At 37.2% G+C, this 24,362-nt stretch overlaps 3 protein-coding genes and 1 long non-coding RNA gene across 5 annotated transcripts; 2 read left to right on the forward strand and 2 right to left on the reverse strand.

Moving 5' to 3' along the window:
* Nucleotides 1–4,071: 4,071 nt before the first annotated feature.
* LOC103960531 lies at nt 4,072–4,711 on the reverse strand. The gene is made up of 3 exons (XR_669273.2): nt 4,613–4,711; nt 4,425–4,482; nt 4,072–4,273 (listed from the first exon to the last, which is right to left on the reverse strand). It is a non-coding gene; the product is annotated as an uncharacterized LOC103960531 (long non-coding RNA).
* Nucleotides 4,712–8,125: 3,414 nt separating this feature from the next.
* Nucleotides 8,126–8,608, forward strand: LOC125468995. The gene has a single exon (XM_048565878.1). The coding sequence runs from the start codon at nt 8,126–8,128 to the stop codon at nt 8,606–8,608; it is 483 nt and encodes a 160-aa protein (XP_048421835.1).
* Nucleotides 8,609–10,770: 2,162 nt separating this feature from the next.
* On the forward strand, nt 10,771–16,802 carry LOC125467945 (probable transcriptional regulator SLK2). 2 transcript variants are annotated; one of them, XM_009373014.3, is made up of 11 exons: nt 10,771–10,909; nt 11,554–11,656; nt 11,808–12,808; nt 12,990–13,121; nt 13,315–13,363; nt 13,717–13,931; nt 14,021–14,089; nt 14,610–14,710; nt 14,809–14,902; nt 15,012–15,081; nt 15,634–16,802. In XM_009373014.3, the coding sequence occupies exons 3-11, from the start codon at nt 11,861–11,863 to the stop codon at nt 16,521–16,523; spliced, it is 2,568 nt and encodes an 855-aa protein (XP_009371289.2). In that variant the 5' UTR covers nt 10,771–10,909; nt 11,554–11,656; nt 11,808–11,860; the 3' UTR covers nt 16,524–16,802. The 2 variants fall into 2 exon arrangements, with proteins under 2 accessions (XP_009371289.2, XP_048421251.1); XM_048565294.1 differs by lacking the exon at nt 11,554–11,656 and having other exon boundaries at nt 10,774–10,909.
* Nucleotides 16,803–17,982: 1,180 nt separating this feature from the next.
* LOC103960530 (dihydrodipicolinate reductase-like protein CRR1, chloroplastic) lies at nt 17,983–19,953 on the reverse strand. Its single transcript, XM_009373013.3, has 9 exons — nt 19,735–19,953; nt 19,527–19,649; nt 19,374–19,448; nt 19,218–19,283; nt 19,031–19,126; nt 18,790–18,906; nt 18,498–18,590; nt 18,219–18,407; nt 17,983–18,103 (listed from the first exon to the last, which is right to left on the reverse strand). Exons 1-9 carry the CDS (start codon nt 19,846–19,848, stop codon nt 18,071–18,073), a joined length of 906 nt encoding a protein of 301 aa, XP_009371288.2. The 5' UTR covers nt 19,849–19,953; the 3' UTR covers nt 17,983–18,070.
* Between the last annotated feature and the right edge of the window lie 4,409 nt (nt 19,954–24,362).

The raw sequence follows: 24,362 nt of genomic DNA on the forward strand, positions 1-24,362 counted from the left end.
TCAAGGTCAGTCTCAGGAGTGGAGATCTACTCGAGGAAAGGCGCATATCCAGTGTCACAACTGTAAGCAACATGGACATTATGCCAATGAATGTTCACATAAAAATGGTGAGCATGTCAACATGGCAGAATCAAGTGGAAATACTGATGAAGAACTTACAGTCTTACTAGCACACCATGATTCCAGAAGCCAACAAGATGTTTGGTATTTGGACTCTGGTGCAAGCAATCACATGTGTGGAAAGAATGAGTTTTTTGCCGAACTCAAAGAAGGGGCCTATGGATCTGTAAGTCTTGGTGACTCCTCAAAGTTGCCAGTTGAAGGCAAAGGGAAGATCAAGATCATCCAGAAGGATGGAAGAGAAGAATACATCTCCGATACCTACTACATACCAGGTATGAAGAGCAACATTCTGAGCATTGGTCAACTGCTCCAGAAAGGGTACATTATACATATGGAGAACATGCTTCTCACTCTCAGGAATGCAAGGAGAAAGCTTATTGCACGTGTTCGAATGTCAAAGAACCGGATGTTTCCGTTGAATTTGAACACAAAGATTGGAAGCTGCAACATCGGTGTAATGGAAGATGAGTCATGGAAATGGCATCTTCGATTTGGCCATCTTAATTTCAATGGCCTAAAGTTGCTGTCAAGTGGAGGAATGGTTCGTGGTCTACCCCAGATTGAAGCCACACGCCAAGTATGTGAAGGTTGTGTGCTTGGCAAGCAAGCACGACTATCGTTCCCTGTTGGTGATACATGGAGAGCAAAGGCACCACTGCAGTTGGTGCACACAGATATATGTGGTCCATTGGATCCCATGTCTTATGGAGGTAATAGGTATTTTATTACCTTCATTGATGATTTCAGTAGAAAGACTTGGGTCTATTTTCTCAAGGAGAAGTCATCTGCCCTAAAAATTTTCAAGGAGTTCAAGGCACTCACAGAGGCAGAAAGTAACCACAAGCTTGTGGCTGTGAGATCAGATAGAGGTGGAGAGTACACCTCCAATGCTTTCCAAGCATACTGCAAGGAGCAAGGAATTAGGCATCAACTTACTACTGCCTATACCCCACAGCAAAATGGGATAGCCGAAAGAAAGAATCGAACCATCCTTGACATGACAAGGTCCATGCTTAAGGAGAAGAATTTGCCAAAAGAGTTATGGGCAGAAGCTGTAGCTTGTTCGATTTATTTGTTGAATCGATGTCCAACAAAGAGTGTCAAAAGGATGACACCACAAGAGGCTTGGAGTGGATACAAGCCAAATGTTACACACCTAAGAATTTTTGGGTGTGTTGCATATGCTCAAGTTCCAGAAGCCAGAAGGAGGAAACTTGATGATAGAGGTGAGAAGTGTGTGTTTGTGGGCTATAGTGAAGAGTCCAAGGCATACAAGCTCTACAACCCACTAACTGGCAAACTAGTGGTTAGTAGAGATGTCATCTTCAGTGAGGAAGAGACATGGACGTGGAACAACAAAGAAGTCAGTAAAGAGAAGATCGTCTCCACTGATTTTGAAGAACCAGAAGTTGTACCACCGATTGAGCAACAGCCTGCTCAAACAATCACAACAACTCCAGTGCACAGAATTGCAAGGAGTGGTCCTACATCTAGTGAGGAAAGCAGCTCCTCAACTCCAGTGAGGTTAAGGAGTCTCACAGAGATTTATGGACAAGAAGAAGAAGAAGAAACCAACCTTTTCTGCTTGTATGCAGACCACGAGCCTTTCTCATTCAATGAAGCTGTGGAAGAAGATTGTTGGAAGAAAGCCATGGAAGAAGAGATCCATGCCATCGAGAAGAATGACACTTGGGAGCTGACAAAGCTCCCACCAAATCAGAAGGCTATTGGTGTCAAGTGGGTTTACAAGATCAAACGCACTGCAGATGGGAGTGTGGATCGATACAAATCAAGGCTTGTAGCAAAAGGCTACAAACAGAAGTATGGAGTGGACTATGATGAAGTCTATGCTCCAGTTGCGAGACTTGACACGGTAAGATTGCTAATCTCTCTTGCCGCACATCATAAATGGAAAATTTATCAACTAGATGTCAAGTCAGCCTTCCTTAATGGAGTACTTGAGGAAGAAGTGTACGTGGAACAACCGGAAGGCTTCCAAGTACAAGGAGAAGAAGATAAGGTGTATCGTTTGAAGAAGGTTTTGTACGGCCTCAAGCAAGCACCACGAGCTTGGAACTCAAGGATCGACAACTACCTTCACCAAAATGGATTTCAGAAATGTCCATACGAGCATTCAGTTTACATGAAGAATGATGAAAAATGAGAGTTCTTAATTATTTGTCTCTATGTAGATGATTTATTGTTTACAGGAAACAATGAGGCAATGTTCCATGAGTTCAAGCAATCCATGTTCAGTGAATTCGAGATGACTGACAATGGATTAATGTCATACTTTCTTGGCATAGAAGTAAAGCAAGAAAGTGATGGTATCTACATCTCTCAACAAAGGTACATGAGAGACATATTGAAGAAGTTCAATATGGACAAGTGCAACACTGTCAATACCCCAGTCGCAACTGGATTGAAGCTGTCCAAAAGAGGAGAGGGTGAGTTTGTAAACTCAACAGTGTACAAAAGCCTCGTTGGAAGCCTAAGGTACCTTACAATCACAAGATCTGATATAGTTTATGGTGTTGGACTCGTGAGTCGATACATGGAAACACCAAGGGAGTCTCATTGGCTGGCCGCCAAGAGAATTTTGAGGTACATAAGAGGTACTCTAAACTATGGTCTATTTTATAATTTTGGTGAAGATGCAAAATTATTTGGTTATTCAGATAGTGATTGGGGAGGTGACCAAGATGAAAGAAAAAGCACAACTGGCTATGTGTTTTTTCTAGGATCAACATCTTTCTCATGGACTTCAAAGAAGCAATCAATTGTTGCTTTGTCATCATGTGAAGCCGAGTATGTTGCTGTAGCCTCAACCGTGTGTGAGGCAATTTGGTTAAGAAATCTCTTGAAGTCAGTGTGTCATCCACAAGTGGAATCGACTGTGATTCACGTAGATAACGTGTCTGCAATCAAACTTGCAAAGAATCCTGTTCAACATGGAAGGAGCAAGCACATTGATACCAGGTTCCATTTTCTAAGGGACCATGTGAAGCAAAAGACAATTGAACTTGTCTACTGTCACACCAAGGAACAAGTGGCAGACATCTTCACAAAGTCATTGCCAATTGAAACATTCCGGCTACTGCGTGAAATGCTAGGAATGAAGGCGTTTTGATTTGAGGAGGTGTGTTGGAAATTCAAATCAAAATAGGTTGCTATTGTTGAAAATCAATGTCAAAGTTAGGCATTGAAAGTTAGGCAATGTTAGGTATGGTTGAATAAAAATTATTAGGTGCAATTAATGTGTTTTGTGTGGTAATAAATAATCTTAGTTTAATCATTTGGTTTGCTATAAATACCCAAGTTCTCAAGCATTGTAAACCATCACATTCTAATCCCACTTCCAATTGTGAAGAAGCTTGTAAGCTTTCTTATTCCAATAGTTTGTAAACCTTTTTTCATATATCAAAGTCCAAGTGTTTTGCCAAAGCTTGTTGCTTCCCTCCTTTCTCTATTTCTTTCTTTGTCCAATTTTATTTGAGAGTGCAAAGTGAAAGAGGTATGATAGAGTTTGTAAACTTATCACCCACATATTTTGGTATTGAGTTAGTAAACTGTTAAATACCAACAAAGTGTTCAAGGTTCTGATTAACTAATCCCTTTTATGTTTGTCGGGACTTGTTGCAGCAATGCTTAAAATCATTAAAGTAAAATTTGAGATGTCATTCTCTACTTAATGATAGTGATCACAAAAACTTTCCTCACTCTCTCTCCCTCTAGTGATTTAGTCTAAAAGACCTATACTAATTAAGATAATTGTATTAAGTAATACATGTTCAAGAAAGGTAATACAAAGGATAATAAATAAGAACGTCTAAACAATGTATATTTCTCAAAGAAAGGAAGCCATGTCTATTATCCCAGCTATGAAGGGACTGAACAAAAAAAAAGGAAAAGAAGGCCAATGAAGTGCATTAAACAAGAAACTCACACAGCTTGTAGTTTCATGACTGACCATCTGATGGTGGTTGTTCTTTTGGTTATTCAGTCCATAATGCAATGCCCGTAGCTTATTGAGAGTGTTCGCGTCAGTGGGCAAAGCAATCGCTGAGAACTTGCTAATTGATCCATTTCCTGCATCTTTTGCATTTGGAGCTTGCAGATAGTAGACTAAAATCATTGATGCATGAACGCACTGAAATCAGAAAGCACTACTTTATACAGATTTATGCGACATAACCTAATTCATATTTTGGGTAACCTAATTCATATTTTAGGCATGCACAAGCAACACATTTACAGATCTGGCAAGTTCAGGCTCAAATAATTGCAGTGATGAATTTTACCTTCGAAGGCGTGAGGATCTATGAAATTTTTGGCCTCTGCATCGCTTCTGGGTTGAACCTGTAAGCACAGCATATACAAGTATTAGATCAAAGAATTTCGTCATATCAATGAGCCCATGCATCAAGATCAGAATGGAGTTCATGTGACTTCTGGTCATGAAATCTGTAAGAAAAAGGGAGGTATTTACCTTGTTGTGCACTAGGAAATTGACTTGACGGATTGGATCTTCGTTTTGCAGAGATGGAGGTTCTTGGCGCTGGGCTCGAGGTTTTGGAGCTTAATGACAAATGCAAGCTGAAACCTGGATTAAATATAGCTGCGAGGGTTTGACACACGTGTTACAGGTGTTGGTCAATGACTCATGATGCTTCCAGGTCTCGAGTTCGACTCCAGGTCAGCTTGTTCTTTTTGTTTTTCTATTTTATTTGTTTTATTATATTTTCTGCTGTTTCGTTGCTTATTTTATGTTTTGGTTCATTTCGGTATTTCCTTTATTTATCTCGATTGATTTATGTTTGTGTCTTATTTTTATTTGTTTTCACACCTTGAGGATAATGTGTGAAATAAGTTTGAGAGTGGGAAATAGAAATTTTAGACTTTTAATTGTTGTGTCAGTTTAAAATTTTCATTATTTTTAAGTTAATATTTATAGATTATTTTAAACGTTATAACAAATGGACATGGTGAAGGTTAATCCCACATTAGAGTATTTTCTGTTTATCGTTACTTAGACACTAATTCATAAGTTATACTTTAAAAATTTGCGCATTCACATCAACATGGTTTGTAGGGAGTGAGATTGAAACACTTACTTTTAATCTAAGTAATTTTTAATTTTTGTTCTAAATAAAGTAAAGTTAGTTATTATCCTATAAAAAGTAATAATTGTTCCACCCGAGACTTTGCTTAGTAACCGGGCCAGTCATGTCTGATCAACAGTAATTCTCGTGTAAAACAGTAGAGTTTTGGCATGGAGCATAGTGGTTAGTTGGTTTCGTAGCCTTTTCAGCTCGAGTTAATAAGTCATTAGGGGTGTTCTACACCTGGTGACCTAAAGCCTTTTGTGGTTTGGGAGTTATTGACCTGAAGCTCGTTACATGGGTTGGATCGAAAATTTAAGTGAACTAACATTACACGACCACTATTGTTACTAAAAAAAAAATGAAAAAGAGCAAAAACCGGAGAAAGAAAAAAAAAAGGTTATGTTTGAAGTTAGTATGTGTGAAATTAAAGGACGAGAGGTAAGAGTTTTAGTCGAGTCTCCTTAACTATGTTGGTTCACTTTACACCAAAAGAAGTTTGTGAATTCTTTTCTAATTGATTCTAAATGGCTTAGACTCTGTAGTGGGATTAGTTGGAACTTTGGAAAGATGTTCTAATTTTTAACGTTTTCTATGGATTGCAACTTCAAGATAAATTTTTTGTCTTAGTTGAGTTTTAATAAAGTTTTTTTTTAGTTTGTTAGTTTTTAATTCGTTTTTGAGTTTTGTTTTGCTTTAGGACAAGCAAAAAGCTAAGTTTGAGGGTATTTGATGAGTCGATATTATACCATATATTTTACCCTAATCTTAGTATATTTTGGTAATTATCTTGGTAGAATTTTGATACTTTGCATTATATTTTCAACATAGGACATTCGACTTCCTCTGGAGCAAAAGATGATGAAACGGACGAATTTTGGAGTGATTCAAATTAGAGGACATTCATATGTCTCTCAACTTATTCATGTCAAAATTTCAGCAATTTCTACCAAGCGGAAGCGGTTTATTTATGGCGATGAAATAAAGGAGCAGAGCGCGTTGCTGGAAAGTGACATTTTTGCGCTTTAGTGCAGTTTTTGGAGGCCAAGATGATCTTAGATGGGTTCGTGGCCTTCTAGAGAAGTGTTCAAAATAGTTCAAGCTTTAAATATAGCTATTTTGGGCTAGTTTTGAAGCTGATATGGGTCCAAAACGTGGCTGTGAATGATTTTGGGCGAATTTCCAAGTTAAATTAGGATTACGTTTCCTAATTTATTTCAATTTATTTGCTTTCCTAGTCTTATTCTAAGACCTTTTCTAGGTAGGGTTTTATTTTGTAGTAGTATAAATAAGGCTTTTTAGCCATTAGGGTTTAAGAGGGAGATAAGGAGGAGAACGCACACACTTTGGCTTTAGAGAGCTTTTGACGATTCAAGTTTATTTTCAAGATGTTTTCTATTCATGTTTTTAATAATATTTTGTTATATGATTGTTCGTAACTAATTTCCGTTTGCTAGGGCGAGGCCACGAGCCTTAGTAAGAATATGTAGTTTCTTTTTAATTTACTTATGATATTATGCATGCAGGTTTTGAATTATTAATCACCGGTTTAAACTATCTAATTGTCTTAATGATTGGCCACCATTAGAATATTTAGAAAAGTAATTTGATGCAATTTTGGCGGAGGGTTGTCCTTGAAATTAGCACTGACTTCTTGTGGTTAATATGTGTAACTTCTTAGGATGGACTACACGTCTTAAGGTTTATATGGTTTTTCATAAAGTTTTCACAAAACTTAATGAGTCTTGCATGTTTACATTCGATCTGGACGCCACGGACGAGTTGCATGTTAGATATACGTTCTATGTTGGAGGTTCCAAGTAGGGCATATTTTAGGAAAACCTAACCTTCAAAATATACATGCGTAAGTCATATATAATTAGAAGAATTATATAGAATTGTTAGGGTGAAGGCGGAACCCTACTACTTTCTTACTTGGAATTCTAAAAAATTGTTTCTTTCTTCTTCTTTAAAGTTGCAAAGTAATCTTTTTAATTAAATTCATTTTTCTTAATTTAGGTCATTAAACCACCTCTTTCAAAAACTTTGTTTTAATTAATTAGTTGAGAATTGATTTCGCTTTGATCTTTTTAAATTAATCACTGTGGAGAACGATCTTACTTGAGGCAATTATACTACAATAACCTTGTACTCTTGCAAGTATTTTTAAATGTTTTTATCCCTGTAGGTGATAAAAATCCTATCAATTTGCATGCCTGATAAAAATCCTATCAGTTTGCATACTGCCTATATAATAGGCAAGGTAGCAACATATCATTTATCCTTAGGTTCAAAACTTAAAACATCTAGTTTCTTTTTACTTGAATACAAATTCCAAAAGTTCAAGGTTGTTTGTTTATATGATATGCATTTATTTTCTTTTCCCTCTCTCTCATGCATTTTATTTTGTTTTCCTTTTCTAATATTTGTTTCTTTGAACTTGGCTGAGTGCACTATCTGTGGTCTTATATGTTCTCAACCAGAGATGATTTGGACAAACACAATCGGCTTGTCCACGAAGATTTTGAGAAATTTATGTGTTTCCATTGTGGAAAAAAATTTAATAAAGACGGTGGAATTGTAACTCATGCAAAGGTGGCTCACAGGAATGAGTCTGTAGGCAAGTTTGTTTGTAACAGTTGCAAACACATCTTCATGGTCACTCCGATCCGTAGTAATGATGAAAATTTTCTTTTGAATTTTCAATTGTGTTTCTTTCTTGTAATTTGTCTTTTGTATGAATTTACCTGGTTTCATCAAATTAGCGAGAGAAAAATGTGAACGTTAGTATTTCTCATACTCATCTCACACTCATATTTCTCATACTCAATCTTATACTCACATTTTGATTTGGATCAATTAAAAGATGTTAGATGTTCTTGTTTTCTAAAGCTGAAACTATGGCTTCGGTAGTTTGGCAGAATTTGCATAAGCACCTTTTAGATCCCGTCTTAGAGAGATTGGAGTCGCCAGAAGATTATTTGCGTTTCAGCATTGTTTGTAAGTGGTGGTATTCAGTAGCAAAGCATAACTACGATGAACGCGCTAAGGTGACAACTCCAGTGCTCTTGATGATTCAGACTGCAAAAAGAGGCACACGATCGTTGTGCGATTCCATGCAGAATAAGGTCCTTGATTTTCACGTACAGGTTCCGAACGTGCGATTCTGCGGCTCTTCAAAGGGATGGTTGATATATGTGGACAAGGATTCTGTAGTAACCCTGGTTAATCCCTTCTTTAGGGTTAAAGGGACGAGAAAGAAAGAAAATTCCATCATTCGCCTTCCTCCACTCATCGGCGGTGTTCCACCATTGAAGAATTGGGTTTCGTCTATCAGCTACTATTTTGCCTACAAAGCTATACTTTCAGCAGACCCTGTATGATGTGCAGACAATTACATTGTTGTGGTGATACGCGAGGTATGCTGTCAATTGGCTTTTATTAGACCTGGTAAAGATACAACATGGACCTTTGTCCCCGATAGTATGCATTCAATTGGCTTTATCAATTCAGAATTTTTGAACTCGAGTATCACGAGTGTGAGCGGACTGAAATATACGACTTGGGTGATGTTGCTCTCTTCGTTGGTGATAACTCTTCAATAGCTTTGGCGGCTTCGAAATATTCAAGATGTCAGCCCATATACTTCAACCATGATTACATGAGTCAAGGACCTTTCCAACCCTCGAAATCACATGATTTTGGTGTGTATAACGTCAAGGATCAAAGCTTTTCGCAACCTTACCAAGAAGATATTACGACCCTAATGCACATCGCCAATCGACCTACGATTTGGATTGAGCGACCTTTTAAGCTCTGAAAAGGCTTTATCCAATTTGTTTCTCATGTTTGCCATATTATGTTCTCCCGTCCACTGTATCTTAAGTCATGTTCTAGTCCTAAAAATGTCGCTGCAATTTTCTTTTCCTATTGTGGCTGTTGGCTTCTTCAATTTTAACGAGAAATGATATTCGTATATTTTTTTTTTTTTCCTCCTAATGAAATATGGTTGTTCAATTTATGGAGAATCAACCAACACGAGAAACGTAGAAATTTGTTCCAAAAATATTCGTAGCTTGTGCTTCCGATTTCAAATATATTCAACATATACTCTTTGAAGGAGGGTTCAAATTTTGCTTATACTATAACAAGTGATGTGATGTACTGGCTTGTTTTTCAAATAAAGATGAGTTCGTTACTGTTACAGTATCAAAACATTCGTACCAACTTTGGATACGAAAAAAATCTAGTATCGTTGTCATATACTATACCAAATATCTTTGGTTTGGTACAATTACCGTAGTATTATTGTTTGGCTGAAAAAAAAAAGCACAAAATCAATATGGTACGGTATGATAATGGTACAGTACGATAGAATGACAAAAAATTTCACACCTTTGAAACTTATAAAAAATTTCTCCTTACATCGGATTGAGCTTTATAACCGATGATTAGATAATAAGAACAAGTAAAGTTTGTTGGGCTGATATTGGGCGCTAGTCTTGACTTTGTTGGGCCTTGAAAAAAGGACACCTCACCTACACTGGTTTCATTCTTTTTGCAATTACCATGATGTTGTGCAATACTACTCAGTAATACGGTCTAATAATATTCTTCTTTATTAAGAATTAAGAGGTCTTATGTTCAAATCTCTTGAATGATAAATTCAATACCAAATTAGGATATCAATTGTGTGACTTAACTGAATTTCTCATTTCTTTAGTAAAAATATCTATGTAGTAAAAAAAATAATGATATTGTGCAAGAAACATCATCTTGAAACATCCTAAGATTTTTTGACAAAAAAAAAAAAAAAAAATCCTAGGATTCATCATCGCATGTATTTCTGTCCCCGGGATTAAATTAGTCAATGCATAATTTTTAACGAAATTAATCAGAACATAAGCCACACGAGGCCTTGTTCTATTGTGCGTGTCAGCCACACGTGGCAGAAGCAGACGGTCTGTCTCTATCCGTAGAAAGGTTTTTTTGTTGTGACGAGAATACGAGTAGTACACCACGTATTTTTATGTAAGTAGTGAGAAATTTTATTTTTTAAATTATTAACTTTTTAACACACATATCTACTATTTATATAGTCATACATAGTAAATTACCCATGTAACGGTCACATTGAAAAATCTTTCCAATCCGTTAACCAATATGGTAAAATCACACACAACTGGAATGGGAAAGATCCACCCAATTCGATTCGCACACGTGTCCCCAATTTCTTTAATTACCCTTCGAATTGTCGCATTTGCCCTCGTTTCCGTTACCGGGAAGGACAAAGACTGTAGACAAACTCACGCTCAACCGGGTGCACCGCATCGGAGCTCAACAGGCTAATCCAGGTAATATCCTCATTGCCCTAGAAAACAACCAGTCGGGTTGCGCCACGTGTCTTTAATCCTCGCGTTGACATCGCCCGATCTCTCACCGACCACAATTCTCAACCGATCACGAAACACGTGTTCCTTGATTCACCGAGCGTAGCCGGTGATGTAGGGCAGGGCACCGATGCAGCCGGTCACTCGTCCTCTGCGATTCCCGCTAGGTATATAACCAGCGCCCTCCGACTCCTTTCCTCTCTCTTTCTCACTCTAAAATTTCTCTGCAAATTTCGGGTTTTTGTTTCCAAAGTAAGGCAGCGTTTCGGATTTTTACAGCTCCCGATTCCTGAGGTCCGTAGCTGCCGTGCATTTATCTAATTCGATTACTTGTTCAATTTTTTGGTTTGATTTTTGCTTCTAGTTCAGATTAATTAATTTGGTTAATTAAATTATGCTCTGATCGATCTCTGGACTGGAAAAAGTTCACTGATTTTTTGTTCTACTTGGTCTTCGAAATTTCGTTTCTGCTGCTCGATCTTCTGTTTTTCTGCATAATTATGAGTTTTACTAGTTTAATTTTGTTCAAAATTTGAGCTGGAGCTGCTTTAAGTTCGATCTTTAGTCTGTAATTATCATTTTAATTGATAAAGATTGAGCTAAATGTTTGATTGTTTCAATTGTGTTCTGTTAATTTTCGGTTCGGTTGAACTGGGTTGGGTTTAGATCATCTAGAAATTGCTGGGTTCGGGGCTGATAAGCTTATGTCATTGTTTCATGGGTAGCTTGGTTGGAAATTAGGGTTTTTGTGGGGCTCACTAGAAAATCAACATTTTGGAACCCTAAGGGGCTTTAGTTTGGGTTGGATTTCGTGTTTCTTGTTCGTTGTAAGTGTTTAATTTACTTATCTGGATGGTATTGGTTTGGAATTTAGTTTGGTTTATGTTTTTAGTTCTTGTTCTACTGCTGATAGTGTTGTTTCCTCTTGTTTATCTTAGATCCCATGAGAAATTGTTGAAAGGTTATACAGAAAATAAATATCGTGCACCTTTTTGGGTCGCATATTTATCGGATAACTGGTGAAATTACTGACACAGTGAGGTGAGGGTTCTGAAATTGTATGTATTTGTATTGTTGACTCTGCCCATATTGTATTTTTGAGATATTTTTTTTAAGAGGAGTTCCTTGTTTATTTTGTTTTTGTATCTATTGAGTGGGCTGAGCATATTAATTATTGTAAAAATACTATCAGGCCTGGCTCTGGAGAGCTACTTAGACTCTGGCCACCAAAGTGCGGTGCCTCCTATGGTGCCTTCTCGTGTGGCTGGAGGATTAGCTCAGTCTTCACCAAGTTCTGGAATTTTCTTCCAAGGGGATGGGCAGTCTCAGCTTGCAGTTAACTCACACTTGAGCTCATCTTTCGGGAACTCTTCTAATTCCATTCTTGGAACTGGGCGTTCAAATCTCGGTCTGGTTTCTGGGGACATGAATAATGCAGTTTTGAGCGGTGTGGCGAACTCAGGTCCGAGTGTTGGCGCAAGTTCTTTGGTCACAGATGCAAACTCTGTATTTTCTGGAGGTCCCCATTTGCAAAGAAGTGCAAGCATCAATAACGAGTCATACATGCGCTTACCAGCATCGCCCATGTCATTCTCTTCCAACAATATTAGCATGTCAGGGTCATCGATTATGGATGGGTCTTCTGTAGTGCAACAGAATTCTCAGCATGACCAGAATTCTCAACAAATGCAGCAGAATCAGCTGCACCAAAACCAACGGCAGCAAGGGGCTTCAAGTGCTACTTCTTTACCAACGTCCCAAACTGGCCAGGTTTCCCTTCCCATGGGAGCACGAGTACCTGGAACTTTTATTCAGGATCCAAACAATTTGGCCCATGTCCAGAAAAAACCCCGTCTGGATATCAAGCAGGAAGATATTCTGCAGCAGCAAGTGATACAACAGTTACTGCAAAGACAGGATCCAATGCAATTCCAAGGCCGGAATCCCCAGCAGTTACAAGCCATGCTTCACCAGCAGAGATTACGGCAACAGCAACAGATTTTGCAGTCAATGCCTCAACTGCAGAGAGCCCAGTTGCAGCAGCAGCAACAGCAACAACAACAGCAGCAGTTGAGACAACAGCAATTTCAACAATCAATGCAGCCAGTATCTTCCATTAAGCGTCCCTATGATAGTGGTGTATGTGCTCGTAGGCTGATGCAATATTTATATCATCAGCGGCAACGGCCTGCTGTGAGTTCCCTTGTTTAATGCACTTCATTGTGCTGTTTCTTTTCTCTCTTCATTTCCATTTCAACTGGGTTTGTAGATATGCTTTTCTTTTCGTTACAAATATCTTATTTAGACGTTCCTATCCTTTGAGTATCTATCCGTCAGCATTGTTTATCTAATGATGTGTGAATTTTGTTGACAGGACAATAGTATTGCTTATTGGAGGAAGTTTGTTACAGAGTATTACTCTCCTCGTGCTAAGAAAAGATGGTGCTTGTCATTATATGATAATGTTGGGCATCACGCACTTGGTGTTTTCCCTCAGGCTGCTATGGTTAGTATACGTGTTAATTAACTCTTCTGTCCAGTTATTTAAATTGTTTCTCATATAATCATAAGTGACTCTGTCCCTACAAATGATACTCCTATTTTTATAACTTCATAGTTAATTTGTGTTTATATTATCTGCCTGATTGAACATATGTCAACGGTTCGTACATGTGAATATTTGCTTTCTTTTTGGTCAGGACGCTTGGCAATGCGACATTTGTGGTTCTAAATCTGGAAGGGGTTTTGGTAAGAAAATCTGAAGCTTTATTGATTTGTACTTTGTCAAGGGTTACAACACTAGACCAACGGTCTTGGGGGACAATTAGTTTTTGCTTTTTATTTGTCTTAAGGTGCTTCTTTCTCCAAGTTTTATGCTTTTTCCGTGTAGATGGACATTACCATCATTTTATTTTGAGGTTTCTACCCTCTAATGCCTCTTACAGTCTATCATTTTTTAATCAATAGTCTGCTGAAAAACTTTTTTGTGCCAAAGTAACTTAGAAATATATAGAAATCTCTGTGGTCTCACCTCCAATGTTTGATATATTTATAATTTGGTAAACTGAAACTAACCAACTAGTTCCTTTTCATGGTTACAGAGGCAACATTTGAAGTGCTTCCCAGACTTAATGAGATCAAATTTGGCAGTGGAGTCATCGATGAGCTTTTATTCTTGGACTTGCCACGTGAAGGTAGATTTCCTTCTGGTGTGATGATGTTGGAGTATGGGAAAGCAGTTCAAGAGAGTGTATATGAGCAACTTCGTGTTGTTCGGGAGGGTCAGCTTCGTATCATATTTACACAAGATTTAAAGGTAAGAGAACAAATTCTTAATTTTGGCTTTTAGTTTCTGTGCCTTGGAAAATAACCTGCTTCTAACCTTTTACATTATGCTTTTACTAGATATTGTCTTGGGAATTCTGTGCAAGACGACATGAAGAACTTCTTCCTCGTAGGTTGGTTGCTCCACAGGTACTGGTTTATGTGTGCCTTAATTTAAGTTTTCCTCTTATTTGGTTGGTTGACTGATGCATTAAACTGGATAGATGCATTAGCCAGAAGCAATTTTCTCATTCTAATCGTTAATTTTGATTGTTACCTTACCTCTCAGTTTTGAGTTCGGTAATTGTGAGAATATGATGACTGGTAGTGATATCCAGTGATTTAATTCATGTGTTATGAGAAATGTGCAATTCTGGAACCGTAGAAAGACAGTTTAACTCTTAGACTGTTATGTTTGTATAAAGGTTGCTTGGGAATCTACTAAGACACGTTAAATTGGTTGTACTGGTGTTATTCCTTGATCTGATTGTTTTCCAGTGAACCATCTTAGTTTGATTTTGGTAGTAGCGCTAACATTCCTAATATCTTTGTGTTCTTTTGGTCAGTGATTCAATTTAATTAAACAGACCAAAATTTTAGCAGAAAATAAAAGTAGGTTAAATTGGGCAGACTTTATGCCTTGCACTTATGAAGCATACTTTTTCTCCAGGTGAATCAGTTGGTTCAAGTTGCTCAGAAATGCCAAAGCACAATAGCTGAAAGTGGATCTGATGGGATTTCTCAGCAGGATCTACAAACAAACAGCAATATGTGAGTTTATGAATCTATCAGTGAACTGCTTTTGTTGAATTCTTGGGTATTAGACTTTGATTCTGAAGGGCTGCACTGATGTTGATTGCTTTCTCCAGGGTGCTGACAGCTGGACGGCAGCTAGCAAAGAGTTTGGAGTTGCAGTCGTTGAATGACTTGGGTTTTTCTAAAAGATATGTGAGGTGTTTGCAGGTATATGCTATTGCATTTATGGACATGAGTTTTGACCTAAGAAGTGAATTTAAGTTATATTCTCTTATTCCGAGTTCTGTCTTAGTTGCTGACTCTGAACTTTTGACAGATCTCAGAGGTTGTCAATAGCATGAAGGACTTGGTTGACTTCTGCAGGGAGAACAAAGTTGGGCCAATTGGTAAGTTTCCCTTTTTCCCATATTGTTATTTTCTAACTCTATGCTGCTGCTTTGCATGGATAGTTGATTGTTGGTACCATCTTCTGACTTACATCCCAGCACCACCTTAAGACAGCTTCTTAAACAAACCATGACACGATTACCCAACTGATCTCCTACTTGCTACTGTTTGTATCTTTATCAAGTCATTCACTGAGTAAAGCATTATCTTGTGGAAGCTTCAGTTTTGGGCTAATATGCATCGACTATTATGGCTGATTATATTCATGGAGATGCAGCCTCTAACATTCTCCTGTCACTGGACCTGTCTGCTCCTGCCTATTTTTCCTGTAGGAAGTAGTTTCGTCATTGTTTCTTTAGTTCATTATGGCCTTTATTTTTTTAATTCAAGTCAATCTTTAATGTGGTGAAGAATTGGGTACTTGGCTTGTTTTTTGTTTTCTCGGTTGTTTCTTATCCATCCATTGATGCATATTAAATTATCTAGCAACTATTATGACACAGTTTTTATAATGATTTGTTTTCTCGGTGAACTTATGTTGACAATTGCAGAGGGCTTGAAGGTTTATCCTCGGCATGCCACCGCAGCCAAGCTCCAGATGCAAAAGATGCAGGAAATGGAGCAGTTAGCAAGTGCTCAGGGTTTGCCCACTGACAGGAACACACTCAATAAGCTAATGGCATTGCATCCTGGACTGAATAACCAAATGAACAACCACCATCAGATGGTCGGTCGTGGAGCTATGAGCGGTTCAGCGCATGCCGCTTACCAGAATCTGCTTTTGAGACAGAACTCTGTGAATTCAAATGCAAACTCTCTTCAACAGGAGGCATCTTCTTCCTTCAATAATTCCAACCACAGCCCATCATCAACATTCCAAGGTGCCGCCGCATTAATACCGGGATCCATGCAGAACTTACCTGGTAGTGCCTTGTCAAGTCCCCATCTACCCTCACGACAGCCACAGCAGCTGCAGCAGCGGTCACTTAGTTCCAATAGCTTGCTACAACAAGCTCATTCAACTGGCTCCCAGGGTAATCAGGCCTTGCAGCAACAGATGATCCAGCAACTGCTACAGGAGATGTCCAATAACAGCGGGGGAGGAGGACAACAATCTCTTCCCAGTCCAAGTGCAAATGGGAGTGTTGGGAGGAATGGAGTGAGTTTTGGAGGCAACAATCCAGCGGCAGCACCATCCACCTCCAATGTGTCTGGTAGTCACGGCCCTGCTCCAAGCAGGAATAACAGCTTCAAAGCCACTGCAAACAGCGACAATTCCACAGGTGGTGGTGGTAACAACACATACAACCAAAGAGCCCCGGATTTACCCTCAAACCTTCACTTGCAAGAGGATCTGGTACAAGACATTGCCCGTGAATTCACAGAGAACGGTTTTTTTAACAGCAATCTTGACGATAACATGTATGGCTGGAAGGCATGACGGTAACATAATTTGGCCTAAATTGGCTCCCATTGGGTATGTGGCCGGGATTTATCTTTGTACAGGACAATTTAAAGGCTGTTTTCTACCCCCTTTCTTTTTCGCTTTGGTCTCAGTATCGTTGCGACAGTGTGCACTTGTACTCTAGTAGTTCAGTTGAGTAGGAATTTTAGTGTTTCTTGAGGGTTTTATGTGTCTCCATGTCTTGCAAGTGTAATCTATTGGATTCAAAAGAAGTCTGACAAGAGCTTTAAATTTCCCAGTTATATGATCTTTTACCTGTTTTTCTTCTTGTTTCTTAAGTCTTCGACCATTTACGTTATGCTGAAGCGGTTTTTCTAGCGTATTCGTTGACCCCAAGTGCGATTACTCACAAATGACCCGTCACATTGTGCTACATCACTCCGGTAGACCGAATTGGTATTACTTTTAGGCATCCGTATGATCCTATTCAATACATAATTTGGTGAACTTTGACGTGATGCCAAAAGATAGGAGGATAACTTATATGAAATACATTCCCTGTTTATGTGTCAGCGTCTTTACGTGACATTATATTATTGATTTAGAGCATCATGTTAAAGGCCAAGAGAATATGAAAAAGACATTTCAATGCGTTATTTTGGGGAAGCCCTTCACATTTAAACACGAAAGAATATGGAAAAGACAAATGCACACTACTTTGCTTCAAATGTAAACATGTTATCTGACCCACTTACCCACTAAATTAAGATGCCAAACACAACAAATTGCATGCTTTTGGTTAGGGTTGCTTCTCCAAATAAGATTTTTCAATGTGCTGGGAACACAGAGTGGTTCGCCATACATTATTATATGAGTGAACTTTTTTTTTTTTTTCAGGTACCCTCAATTTGTATAATAACATATAACGTATATGCTAGTGTTCAAGGCACACCGAAAAATCTCTCCAAATAATAGTTATCACATGTATGTATGTCATTCTCTCGACTTGTTAGGGGTTATTAACACCGAGTCCAAGCAGAGACCACCTTTGGTGTGTGTACAATCAACCTGGACCTTCGAAAATTTGATCTTGATTGGCATTTTAGGCTTGTCGACAACAAAATCACCCACATGGTAATTAACCCAGCTGCCTTGTTCATGCAAATAACATTCCCATAAAGCGTGCTGGCCGTCCGTGGACTTGATCAACGGTGCATACTCGCTGGCCAAATCTTTTCGGACAAGTTTTGCCTAGCTGAAGTAGAGGCTGTTGCTCGATGGCAGCCTTGACTCCCAAACAAAATCAGCTGGTCATTTTACTCTTTCACATATTGGCCATTGCCTCGTGGTACTACGGTATCACACTATAACATCTCCGTCGTTCCAACTAGTTTTTATTTTTCTTGTCGATTTTGGCTAGTTTATAACTTCTCCGTTAGTTGTTCATGCTGACAGTCCCGATTTCTACGAGCGATGGAGCATAACGCAATAAAGATAGTTAACAAAATCGATCTTCATTCTTTTCTAAGTTACAAGGGAGTCGAAAGTATGTGGTTGAGTTTAACATCAATGAGACTGAAGGTTCATAAAAATTTCTCCAAGCCATACACCAGGTTCTGCAGTAAAGAAACAAAGACAGAAGAGATATTAATCGGTGATCCGGTTGAAGCAGGATATGTACTAGAAAATTTTTAAGAGATGCGATGCGATAGAAATGTATAAATTGGTTACCTTAATGCGCACAATCTTTCTGATTGCTAAGAGGAGGCCTGGCATCAGACATTGCACATCTGTGATGTCATGTTTCAGAGAGTAAACCTCTCCGAGACGAGAAAAATGGACTGTTGTGCTAGCCGGGAGCCCGGGAAGGACTAAGCTATGCACTCGAACTCCGTCGTCTCCCAGAACTTGGCCCCTTGCCTTATGCACGTACGATAAAAATATAGTAATGAGTTCCAGTCCATGGGATAAAACTAGAACCGATAGACTAAAAATTGTACTTGAGCTTACTCGAACATCGGTTGCAATATCTTCTCTGTTGTAGATTTGGCCAAGGTTAGACAGGTTGTTGGCTATTTGGGTTGCATCTGATGATGGAAAATCCTGTTTACCAAGGGCAACTTTAGCATATTATTTTCTTGTGTAGGATATCTAGGCTTCTGATGTTACATATTCAAGGGAAAACAGCTATCGGCACATTAAGAGATATACATATATATATATATATATATATGTAATATGGTTTCATACATATAAGATAGTGAGAGTTTGCCATTTTTAACGGATGAGGAACCAAATTTACCATTGCAGATGCTCTTGATTCCACAATTTCTACATTGTTGTAGTGGAAGGATGCTGAAATTGCAGCTTGTTGGAGGAGTATCGATCCAATGGACAGAGTTGGCGCAACAAGACAACCCTAAACACAGTTGCAGCTACACATCAGTGACAAATGTATGGTTTAATTCTGTGATAAAGGAGGAAGAAAAGCAAAAGAACTTCTGAAAACTTATTGTATGAAGTACATCTCACCCTGTGCTCACCATGCTGGCTTTGTCACATAACGCAGATAATGCTGATACTGTATCTAATTTAATTTTCGGCACATAAACGACACTTCTCATGCCAAATGCTGTTGCCTGCTAGTAGGGACATAATCAATCAAATTTGAAAACAGAATCAGGGTTTTTAATGTATCATGTATACTACATGAATGTAGTTGAACATTACCTGTTTAACATTGTCATAGACTTTCGAAGGCTCAGTGAAATCAACAACTACTCCCAATGCTTTGGACTGCCAATTTTCACGCAAGATTGAGAAGCATTGACAGAATAATCACACGCATGTATATGCTTATTAATATTCAACCGTTGAGTTTGTTACCTGTGAAATGGAACCTAAGACCATCGTGAGATCGTTAGTTATCGGTATTTCCAGAGGCTCTTCCATGTCACACACCTAATTTTGTTACAAGGAAAAATCAAATATCCTCATATGTTTAAAAAGTACAATGTAGTAAGAAATGAATGAAAATACCTTCCCAATATCTTCTCCTACTAGATAATTGTCCACTGCACCAGCCACCTCCATTCCTCTAGCTCTGGTCACTGCAACTACAGCCGCCCTTCCGATTTCCTTCGCTGCTCCGTTTATAATTACCTATTTCAAGACATGGAGATCAGGTATTAGCAAAAAAACATCGTTTAATTTTTAATATAATCCCGATTAATATATAATTAAACACCTTGATGTTGTTTTGCGACGGCTTCATTGAGCAAAAGATGGAGGGTTTTGCTTTGGCATGTCGATAATTCTTGCAGACCATAGGGTGATGAAATTTGCAGCTCAGCGCTGCCATGGCTACTTTCTCAGTTCAGCAATTCCCAAAGTAAAAGATAAGGATTTTGGCCTAGCCATTTTGTTTGGTTTCTCAAAGATAAGGTTTTATGTTTTGTTGGATTGGTTTTGTCTGGAGGGAAATGTGTGACAAAAATTGTTACATTGACAGTTATGCAAGTTTTTTTTTTTCCGAAACAGGTATGCATGTTTCGATTTGTGCTTTTTTTTTTTGGGGCCATGCATGTTTGCGCATGTGTCTCTGGAACCAAGCAACATTTTATTTTTTTGGTTTCCACATGTTTCCGTTTTTATCTGCACATTTGCTGTATATTTGTCGAATTCTTTCCCCCTATTATCATGGGGAAGATTTTTGCTTATGGTCTTATTTATCATCGTTTGATGACAAATTTTAAAATTTAAACTTATCTAACAATGATAAATAGGAATGATAAGTATTACCCACCACTTGAGGACGGTGAGTAGAAATACACCCGTTATTATGTGTGCTGAGTTTTCCCAATTGCTCCCGCTAGCTTAGGATGAATATATTGGATGGGGAGTGCTGACCTGTAATAAACTAAGAATGCAACCATAGGGTCAATGATGTCACTATACATTATTTTTCAAACAGACTTGTAAATTTGTAGGTTGAGTTGATTTAAGATTTTTTTTTTAATAAATAAATAAATAAAAATATATTATAACATTATGAAATTAACAACAATACGCAACATTATGACACTTTTACAAAAATTTACATTGCTTTGCATGTTGGTTTTCTTAAAATATTAACCTAGACTTCCTAATTAATTTCTTAGCGTAGGATTAACTTGTTAAGTTCTATTGATATTACTAGAAATTCTTGTGACCCACTAAATAAATAAAAATATATTGTAACATTATGAAATTAACAACAATACGTAACATTATGACAGTTTTACAAAAATTTACATTGCTTTGCATGTTGGTTTTCTTAAAATATTAACCTAGACTTCCTAATTAATTTCTTAGCGTAGGATTAACTTATTAAGTTCTATTGATATTACTAGAAATTCTTGTGACCCACTCCCACTGTAATAGATTAAAGAAAAAAAAAAGGCTCATTTGGTAATTCTGACCAGCGACTAAAGCTAGTGACAGGTAATTCTTTCTTTCTTTCTTTTTTATTTTTTTACATTTTTATGAGATATTTTAAAGTTTTGACTTTTTAACTAGAAACTAACACGTAGAATTGAGTCGGGACGTGTGGATTTAAGATCCATCATAATTAACCTAATATTCAACCCAATTAAACAAAGAATCAAATGATTATTATCCTAAAAGAGGGCTAATGAGGGACACAAGGCCTAGCCCAATTGCACTTTCATTCTTCATTGATGATGTTCCTTAAAAAAAGATGACATTATGCCAACATGATTATCTCCCACTTTACACTTTTTTATATCATAACATCAAAAAAAGTCAAATAAAATTATAGTTCAATGGTATTTATTTTCACTTATAAATTACGAATAAGATATTTTAAGGTAATACTACTAAATGTGTAGATTAAATTTTGTAAACTAATAAAGCATGAAAGTTGATAATTAAATTATTACTTAAGTGTTGATTAACGTGCTTGTTTCTATTGGTGACACATCATTTAATTTACAAGTTTAGTCTACAAATTAATCTACGTAACATTACCCGAGATTTTAAGTTCAACTTTCATGAATAGTGAATTTGATACTAAATCTCATGTATGACTAACCTATCATATGGCTTGACCCAAATCTCAAACTTGTGTATATATATCATTAAATTAAGAAAACACCCAAAAAAAAATGAAAATGTAGTCTTGAATTTTGAGGTGTTAGAATTTGATAGCTCACCACAAAACTTGACTTTCACACCGTCAAAATCAGGCCAATATGAAAATTAGTCAGAACTGGCAACTCATTGCGTGTAGCATCTCCAACAATATTAGCAAAATTTTTATTATCGTAGCAGTAAATGGACCTAAATATTAACTTGGCTAGCCACCACTTCCGAAAATACTAACTATTTTAACTTAAGTTAAAAGATTTAATATTATTTTTTCTTAAACTTAATAATCCAATCCCTTTTTCTTCCCTTGAAGCCTACAAACAATGCAATTTTATAATTTTTATTGTTTAGCAAAAATTTAACTTTCTCTCCTCCTAACTAAATTTAGCTAGTTGCTGTTTACAAAGTTAAAATAACTAATCATTTAGCTAGCATGTTGAAACTTGATTTATCAGCATTCTTTTGTTAAAGTAACCAAAATCCCTCATTTAACTAGACTTTTGGAGATGCTCAGTTGGCATGCAGGAAGGAGAGATTGCATTCTGTAGCAAGCATTTTAGGGCATGCCAATGCCAGCATTTTTGCTTGCTTGCGAGTGAGGTGCAAATCCAGTGCCCCATCATTTTCCAACACAATGCCATTATCCGGAACCAAAACCAAGGATGTTTCGAGCAGTCAATATAGAACAAGCCTGGCATTCAATTGTTTTATTTCTCAGTTGTTGGATTTTGTTTTCATATTGAGGCCTAACTAACCATTAAAGAGACCTTCCACCATCCTTTGATTTCCTGAAATCCTCTCTCTTCATATATAACACAATTAGGGATCAGATGCTCTTTCTTTATACAAAAACTATGCTTTTATATTTAAAAAAATGAACCCTTTTGTTAGTAGTAGGAGAAAATTTTCAGTGAAACTCAGTGTGTACATCACATGTAATTATACGATTGGGGGAATTCTTTTTTTAAATGTCCCTTTAATTATATAATAACATGTAGCGTACTGCTTCGTGTCCAAAACACATTAAAAAATCTCTCAAGTAGTAGGGTTTAAGAAAAATGGAACTTCACTTAAAACGTAAGATTTACTTTAACTTCTCGTATTAGTAGGGTTTTATGAAACCCAAATCATTCCAGTTAGTAAAAATGATGAGAGTTTAGACTTTAGACACATGCACTTTCCACGTGCCTCCATCTAATTTGGAACACCACCAACCTAGGGTTTCATGCGAGGCCTAATTTGGGCAGTTTGTTGCTGCTTGCACCTTGGTGTTTGAGTATGTCTCTTCGCGTCTTCATATTGAAGCTCTTGCGGCTCGTGAGGGGCTATTATTGTCAAAGCATATGGGTCCACAAAATTTTATACTGGAGAATGATTCACTCTAAGATTATTTTAGCATCGCAAAAGGGTCCTACCAAAACGTCTCTGATCGGACGCACTGTGAAAGGCTCGAAGGCCTTGCTGTTTGATATCATTGAAGCTACTGCTGCCCATGCATTGCCAGATTTTGAGGCTGCTCACCGTCTCACACGCTAAACTTGTTGGAAAATATTAGTATTATGATTATTTGAGCTTGCTTGTTAGTTTAGTATATGGGCTTAGCCCATCCGAATTAGGGTTTCTAGATTTTGGTCTCTATAAGTATAACTTATAGTTTAGTATGAATAACAAATTAGTTACGATGTAGGTTCTTGATGTTCTGTAGCCATTTCGGCATTCTTATTTGTTTAATAATAATCTTCGAGTCTTGTAGTCTTATTCGTTACGTACTCTGATATTCAACTATACCCTTTCTTGTTCAATTGTGAGTGTGATTTGAGGAACCTCATGACGTCCACTTGATGTCTTGTTATCAGATTGTAGCGTTTAAGTTTGCTGGTTCTGGCCCAGCCCTTTTGTGTACTGAGCTTTTGTTTATCTTTTCTCAATGAGTCTATGCTGTTGCTTTAAAAATGATTACTTGCTAGGTCATCCAAGCCACAGATTTATACAGGTCGAAATATATATATATAGCTGCTTAATATGTTGCAAAAAAGTAATTAATTACATAAATAATAAATAAAAAAGTTTGTCGTTAAGTAGAATATTAAAGTAATTAATTGCATAAATAATAAATAATAAGTTTAATAACGAGAAATTTACTATTACTTCACGCTGATATAAATTAAACGCTCTTAGAATTAATAGTTTGATAACATTTTTGAATCTACAAGCTGACCAACTATTTCCTCAAGAAGATCCAAATGTGGCCTCCCCATATCTCGAATTATTCTAGGGTTGGCTTCTGGTTACACATGTAACTGGGTGTTCTATGCTTTTAACTTTTTTATTAACTTCTATCACTATTTAGGGTAGGTTTATGCTCTTTTGCCTTTGTCCCTACTATTTGTCTATCTGGTCAATTGTCAAGATAAACCCTCTTTTAATTTACTTATTAAATTATGAGGTAGAACGTATTTACACTCCAAACATAAATGGTTATGTTGTTGATATTTTTTTTTAAAATAAAATGTTTTATTCAAATGTTGTAAGATAGTACCAACGATAGCCAAAGAAGAGTTCAAACCCAAACACAAAAATTAAGAACAAGAGTATAATCTTAGTTAAATATTCACAACTTGAAAATAATTAAGGAGCACATAAAAGACAAAAAGTAAAGAATACCCACGAAAACAAATTCTCACCATAAAATAAAAACTTCGACATATCCTAATGGAGAAATAGTTT

The sequence above is a fragment of a genome, unplaced genomic scaffold (genome assembly GCF_019419815.1).
Source record: "Pyrus x bretschneideri cultivar Hongxiangsu unplaced genomic scaffold, Pyrus_bretschneideri_v1 Contig4, whole genome shotgun sequence".
NCBI classification, from domain to species: domain Eukaryota; kingdom Viridiplantae; phylum Streptophyta; class Magnoliopsida; order Rosales; family Rosaceae; genus Pyrus; species Pyrus x bretschneideri.